Source organism: Musca domestica, unplaced genomic scaffold (assembly GCF_030504385.1).
Source record: "Musca domestica strain aabys unplaced genomic scaffold, Musca_domestica.polishedcontigs.V.1.1 31, whole genome shotgun sequence".
Lineage (NCBI taxonomy): Eukaryota > Metazoa > Arthropoda > Insecta > Diptera > Muscidae > Musca > Musca domestica.
The window spans coordinates 7,533,343-7,541,081 of NW_026712309.1; the positions used below are offsets into that span (position 1 = coordinate 7,533,343).

General features: G+C 40.7%; 1 protein-coding gene across 17 annotated transcripts in view; it reads left to right on the forward strand.

Moving 5' to 3' along the window:
- Positions 1–7,447, forward strand: part of LOC101888405 (ryanodine receptor) — a 99,956-nt gene extending 92,509 nt beyond the window's left edge. For 14 of the 17 annotated variants that reach the window (XM_020034632.2, XM_020034636.2, XM_011298255.3 and 11 more), the window contains 5 exons: positions 2,672–2,972; positions 3,348–3,458; positions 3,530–3,949; positions 4,018–4,219; positions 4,284–7,447. In XM_020034632.2, the coding sequence (XP_019890191.1) occupies positions 2,672–2,972; positions 3,348–3,458; positions 3,530–3,949; positions 4,018–4,219; positions 4,284–6,966 (3,717 nt within the window). In that variant the 3' untranslated portion in view covers positions 6,967–7,447. Of the gene's footprint in view, positions 1–2,671; positions 2,973–3,323; positions 3,459–3,529; positions 3,950–4,017; positions 4,220–4,283 lie in introns of all 17 variants that reach the window. The other 3 variants (XM_011298245.3, XM_059124959.1, XM_020034631.2) reach the window with 1 other exon arrangement.
- Positions 7,448–7,739: the final 292 nt, after the last annotated feature.

Here is a 7,739-nt window from a genome sequence, read left to right on the forward strand (position 1 = left end):
GCGGAAGTTGTTGCTGAGATTTCTAATCAATTTTTGACAATCATATGTCTTACAAATCAACCTTGAGACCTATTCTTTTTACCAGGGCATGTCGCTCGAAATGAGTGCTTATCATTTGGCGACTAAAATTGAAAAAATGTCTTGTCGTTGAATATCTTGAACATCATTTTTAAACAAATGTCGCGATATCTTGTAATATTTTGTAAAAAAATATTCAATGACCCAAAATTCCGGTATATGAGAGCAAGTGAAAATAAAAACTTTTTAACAATTGAGTTAGTGATAATTTGCAAAATCTTAATGGAAAAATTTACAGAGTAAGAATTATCCAGTAACATCAACTGGTTGAAAATAGCTGTTTTGTGGCCAATGCAAAAAATGTTAACAAATTTTAGCCAATAATTCCATTATTTTTCAGATAATGTTATTAAATAACTAATTTTGCAGACAGGATTTCTCAACAGTTTAAAAGTGTTACGCATTCATTTCGCGAAACTGATGTATGTATTCTTGCTAGATATTACCAAATGTTTTTTGAAAACTTTTTGCAAAATTTGCACACGAGAGAGAAAAGGTTATTGAGTAACGGATAGGTTTGTACGGGATAAGTTATCGTTCATACCTATTTCCTCTGATAACTTTTCTTAACATATTTTGTACAAATGAACGTGCACCGGGTCAGCTAGTCTTCTATCAATTTATATAAAAGAGTAGTGAAATAACTGACTCAGAATCAACGCCCAGACGAAACGGCTGAAGCCAGCTGACCCAGTTCACGTTGCTGCCCCGTCGTTTAGACTTAGATTTAGACTAGATTATTTTAGACATATGTACTATAAATTTATACTGCTCGGTTTTAGTAATTTTTAAGTTCCTGAGACACATTTCCTTGCCGAATCAGCAGTAATGTAGCATTTATGACCCCCAATGTATATTATTTCGACACCGCGACATCTTGATGTCTTCTATACCGATAAGGGAATATTAATTTTACTATTCAGTTTGGAAAACCCTCAAATACACGTACCTGGATGGTATATATTCTTGATGGGAATAAAATTCATTATCAAATTATCATGACTTCTGTTATGATTATTCAAATTGTTGACCCTCTATGGAGTAGGTTCCGAAAGAATGGGCCAATATTGTCCATTTGGTATCGGACCTGAATAAATATTGTGACGTGCCAAGTTTGGACTATATTGGTTACTTCCTTCACTTTATATGAGATTTGAGATAATTTAAAGAAAATGTTAAATGTTCAACCGAAGTATTCCATTTTCATACTTCATCTAATACAGATAAAAATATTGGTATTGGCAAAAGGACAAGAAAATCGACATTTTTATATCCAATTTTATACGAAATCATTAATTCCATATTAATCTCAGGTTTTCTGGTTGAGAGAAATATTTAGCAAGTTGTAAAGAATCGCTGACTTGTTTCGCAAGTTACAACAGATAAAAGTATTGAAAGTATGACCCTTTGTGGGTTCGATTCCAGAAGGAGTTCGCAGATATATATATCAACTTCACAACAGATCTTTTGTTAGCAAAACTATTTTTATGTGTGAAATTTGAAGATCATGTGTTGATAAAAATATTCAGATGTGCAAAAAATGGAATCGGATGTTAATTTCGAATTTTACGAGCTTCATGGATATTCAAAATGTTGGCCCTTTGTGGGGGAGTTACCAGAAGGAGTAGACCGATATATTCAATATTCACACCAGACCTTGGGTTACTAAAAATATTGTGATATGTGCAATTTGAAGACTCAGACTCTCATATCACATTTTATAAGAATTGTAATTATTCAAAATTTGTACCCTTTGTGGGGGAGGTACTTGATGAATTTGACCGATATTGTCAATTTTCGCACCTGACCTAGCACTGATGCATAATGTTGGAGTAAAATTGGATTATCCGTTCTGTTTCTGTGCGAGAGTTATCGTGCGCACCAGCCGCCAGACAGACAGATGGACGGACAGACGGTTAAACATCGCTAGATCGACTACAAATGTCCTGAAACGGATTTGGTCCAAAAAGACCTAGGTCTAAAGCCCTTATTTCGATGGGGTACGTTCCGATGGGGTACGTTTTGATATATACCCTCTCTAGCGATATGGCTGAGGCTATAATGATCCAAATACCGAATTTTAGATTTCCACAATAATTCGTTCAATTTATACTTTTATGTTCTTAGTTTTACTCACTTTCACTCAGTATACATTTTATCCAAAATCCCCTGCTCATATTAACCCGACATAACAAACTTAGTGCCTGTTTACGTTAGAGTTTTTTCAGGGTTAACATTTGGAAAAAACATTTGATTCAAGTTAAATTTCAGCCATTCTAAACTGATGACCGACCCCCCATCGATACTACGGTTGGAGGGAAAATCAAAAGTATCTCGTAGACTAATTTTTAAACCGAAACCTTCATTATTTTTGACAAATATAAGGATTTAAGATTACCAACAAATTAGATAACTTGCCATGTAAGGAGTTGAAAAAATTCCCATACGGTTTCAAAGTTTTCTGTTTCCAAATACACATCACTACAAAACATTAACATTTTTTGATAGAAAACTTTTTTTCGAGACAGATAAACGTACTGAAATTGTGTAAAATAACAAAACATTGTTAATTTCTAATATTTATCCCTTGTAGGAACAAGAAATGGAAAAACAGAAATTGCTCTTCCATCAAGCCCGCCTGTCGAATCGCGGTGTCGCTGAAATGGTCCTGCTTCATATCTCAGCGTCCAAGGGTATACCGTCAGAAATGGTCATGACCACACTCAATCTGGGCATTTCGATACTGCGTGGTGGCAACATTGACATTCAAATGGGAATGTTGAATCATCTGAAGGAGAAGAAGGACGTCGGTTTCTTCACCTCCATAGCCGGCTTAATGAATTCATGCAGTGTCCTGGATTTGGATGCGTTCGAGAGAAACACCAAAGCTGAAGGTAATGTTGTATTTAGAATTTAAATTGTGTGCACACTGCTCCTTCCACACCTCCATTTATCCACCATAAAATCCACATCTCCCCATGTTCCCCAAATTGTTTGTTGTGAAAAAATTTTGGGTTCCTTGTTTTGAGCAAAGATTTTATTTTCCTCTGAGATTCAATTCGTTTTAATTTGAAAACTTCACCATTGCCCTTGCACGTTTTTATTTTTCAAAATTTCCACAAACACCTCCCGATTTTGTTGTTAAATTGCACTGTAACCCAACACCCATCACCACCACCACCACAACCACTCCGCATGCAATTTCCTGTTGTCCCCACACAATATTGTGAACTTTGCAAACAAAGAATACATTCCAAGTGCGGGTGCAGGTCTTGGTGTCGGCTCGGAGGGTGCTGCTGGCGAGAAAAACATGCACGATGCTGAATTTACGTGTGCGCTCTTCCGTTTCATCCAACTGACTTGCGAAGGACATAACTTGGGTGAGTACGCCAACGGCCGATGGAACACTAACAGAACGCAGGCTCATGTTAATGGTTCGTTTTACTTGCAGAGTGGCAGAACTATTTGCGTACCCAGGCTGGCAACACGACAACTGTCAATGTGGTCATCTGTACGGTCGATTATCTACTGCGTCTGCAGGAATCAATCATGGACTTCTACTGGCATTACTCGAGCAAGGAAATAATAGATCCGGCGGGAAAAGCAAACTTTTTCAAAGCCATCGGTGTGGCCAGTCAGGTTTTCAACACGCTTACTGAAGTCATTCAAGGTCCCTGTACGCTCAATCAACAGGCATTGGCCCACTCCAGATTGTGGGATGCTGTGGGCGGTTTCCTCTTCCTGTTCTCACACATGCAGGAGAAGCTGTCGAAACACTCCAGTCAGGTGGACCTTCTGAAGGAGCTTTTGAATCTACAAAAGGACATGATCACCATGATGCTCTCCATGTTGGAGGGTAATGTTGTTAACGGTAAAGGAACTCATTGTCTTCCGCTCCCCACTATCGGCCATTGCTTACGACATAATCATTTATTGCAGGTACGATTGGTAAACAGATGGTGGACACTCTGGTAGAATCAGCCGGCAACGTCGAGTTGATCTTGAAATATTTCGATATGTTCTTGAAATTGAAGGATCTTATTGAATCCCCCAGTTTCATGGAAATCGATATCAAGAACGAGGGCTGGGTTACACCGAAAGACTTCCGCGACAAAATGGAACAATCGAAGAACTACACACCGTAAGCGCGAATCTAATTGCATTTATTTTCTGTTTTTCATTTATTTCTCCTTTCCTATTTGCAGCGAGGAAATTGACTTTTTGCTGGCCTGCTGTGAACGGAACCACGAGGGCAAAATCGATTATGCAGGCTTCGTGGATCGTTTCCATGAACCCTCGAAGGAGATTGGTTTCAATCTGGCTGTGCTGTTGACAAATTTGAGTGAGCACATGCCCAACGAACCACGCTTGGCTCGCTTCCTGGAAACTGCCGGATCGGTATTGAACTATTTCGAACCATTCTTGGGCCGCATAGAAATCCTGGGTAGCTCCAAGAGAATTGAACGTGTCTACTTTGAGATTAAGGACTCCAACATCGAGCAGTGGGAGAAACCCCAGATTAGGGAATCGAAGCGGGCCTTCTTCTATTCTATTGTAACTGAGGGCGGCGACAAAGAAAAGCTTGAGGCTTTCGTCAATTTCTGTGAGGATGCCATTTTTGAAATGACACACGCCTCCGGCCTGATGGCTACGGATGATGGTGGCGGCAACGTCAAGCGTGATACCTCCTACAGTTCGTACATGAGTGAGGAGGAGGAAGAACGTGCTGCTCGTGATCCCATCAGACGCACCATAAACGCTGTCAAGGAAGGTCTGAAATTCGGTGTTCACATGTTGAGTCCGTCTAACATCAAACACCAGATCGGCGTAATGCAAACGAAAACGGTTCCGGAATTGATTATTGGCTTCTTCAAGATTATTTTCTACATGTTCTACTACACTGGATACGCCCACTTTGCGGTTGTTCGTTACATTTTCGGCATACTTATGAACTTGATGCGAGGTCCCGCACCCGAAGAAGTTGAAGAGGCTCCAGTTGAGGAAGAAACATTTGGCAGAGCGTTACCTCCTTTGCCCATCGAAGAACCACCGGGCACGGTTCAGGCATTTGGTCTCGACATCAATAAGGAAGAAAACGGACAATATAAGGTTACGGTACACGAATCGTCGGGCGGCAGTCCATCGTCTTCAATGGAAGAAACTGGAGAGTCCAGTCCAGAAGACGGCGGTCCAGCTGGTGAGGTGCCAGTTGAGGGCGAGGCTCATCACCCTGAACCCGTGTCGATCGTTGACCTGCTTGGAGGAGAAGCTGCTAAAAAGGCTGCCCAAGAACGCCAAGAAGCCCAAAAGGCTCAAGAAGCTGCAATGGCCTCCATCGAAGCAGAAGCCAAAAAGTCATCCAGCGCTCCCCAGGAAACTCCAGCTGTCAATCAAATTGACTTCTCGCAATACACTCACCGTGCCGTCAGTTTCTTGGCTCGTAACTTCTACAATCTGAAATATGTCGCTTTGGTCTTGGCATTCAGCATCAATTTCATGCTGCTCTTCTACAAGGTTACATCGTTGACGGACGATGAAGAGTCATCGGGCGATGATGTCCTGATTTTAGGTTCTGGTTCTGGCGCTGGTTTGGCAGGTTCCGGTATGGGCTCGGGTGATGGATCAGGTGATGGCGAGGGAGAAGAGGACGAAATACCTGAAATGGTGCACGTGGACGAAGACTTCTTCTACATGGAGCATGTCATACGAATAGCAGCACTCATGCACAGTTTGGTATCGTTGGCTATGCTGATCGCCTACTACCATCTGAAGGTTCCCTTGGCTATATTCAAGCGTGAAAAGGAAATCGCTAGACGTTTGGAGTTCGACGGTCTGTTCATTGCCGAGCAGCCGGAGGATGATGACTTTAAATCGCACTGGGACAAATTGGTAATTTCGGCAAAGTCGTTCCCCGTAAACTATTGGGATAAGTTCGTCAAGAAGAAGGTCCGCCAAAAGTACAGCGAAACCTTTGACTTCGACAACATTTCGAATCTGTTGGGTATGGAAAAGAGCTCCTTCATGGCGCAGGAAAGCGAAGAGGGGGGTTTAATAAAATACATCACCAACATCGACTGGCGCTACCAAGTGTGGAAGGCGGGTGTTACTTTCACCGACAACGCTTTCCTTTACTCGCTGTGGTACTTCTCCTTCTCCGTAATGGGCAACTTTAACAACTTCTTCTTTGCTGCACATTTGCTGGATGTTGCAGTTGGCTTCAAGACGCTACGAACCATTTTGCAGTCCGTAACCCACAACGGCAAACAACTAGTGCTCACGGTCATGTTGCTGACCATTATAGTGTACATTTACACCGTCATTGCTTTCAACTTCTTCCGCAAGTTCTACATACAGGAGGAGGACGAGGAGGTGGACAAGAAATGTCACGACATGTTGACATGTTTCGTCTTCCATTTGTACAAGGGTGTGAGAGCCGGCGGTGGTATTGGTGACGAAATCGGCGATCCGGTCGGCGATGAATACGAAGTGTATCGCATCATCTTCGACATAACCTTCTTCTTTTTCGTCATCGTTATTCTCTTGGCCATTATCCAAGGTTTGATCATTGACGCCTTCGGTGAGCTTCGTGATCAATTGGAATCGGTGAAAGAGAATATGGAGTCGAACTGCTTCATATGTGGCATGGGCAAAGACTTCTTCGACATAGTACCGCATGGCTTCGATACGCACGTCCAGAAGGAACATAATCTGGCTAACTACATGTTCTTCCTAATGCATTTGATTAACAAGCCCGACACCGAATACACCGGTCAAGAGACGTACGTCTGGAACATGTACCAGCAACGCAGCTGGGACTTCTTCCCGGTCGGTGACTGTTTCCGCAAGCAATATGAAGACGAACTGTCTGGCGGTGGTGGCGGCGGTTAATATTTCGCATCGATGTGAAACTTCATGACGAAATTGTGTGACTACCAACCAGCCAAACAATTTAGGCAATTTTTATACCGTTTTTATCTCTAACTTCAAATTCACCAACAAAAACAAAAAAAAAACAATCAATTTTTACTCTTAATGTTAATATAAATATAAAATGAATATAATATAAGTTATAAGTTTATATTTTACTCGACTAATAGTCAATTCTTTTACTCATACACCACGAACCAGAAAACAAGTAAAGAAACTTTCTTACCGTTACTGCTAAATTCTATTCTTCGACCAACACAAAGTGTGAAAACGCCATACAAATAATGGCAGATCTAAAACACCTCCTCCGACTACAAAAATCAGAACAGAATTTGAATTGATTTTACTCTTTGTATACACTCAAATCAAACTAAACTCATATTGTTGAATGAAATTGTACGATATATACATATATTAAATAAATTTTATCTATTTTAACAGACGATTGTGATTTTACTCAGTGTCCTAATTCATATGCCCGGCATCTAAGGGTAACTTACTTAAATGTTCGCTGGTGGAAATAATCCTTAATAGTTTATCGAACGCTTTGTACTAATCAACCACGCGTCATGTGACGTTTTCTTTTTGACGCTTAATAAAAGACTTAAAATATACAAAATGATATAAACTAAGATTATACAACTTCAATGTATTATTTGGTGCATTTAAATGCAACATCAATATTATAAGGATTTATTGCTTAATCTGGATTTGATCACCAGTTTTTCTACCCT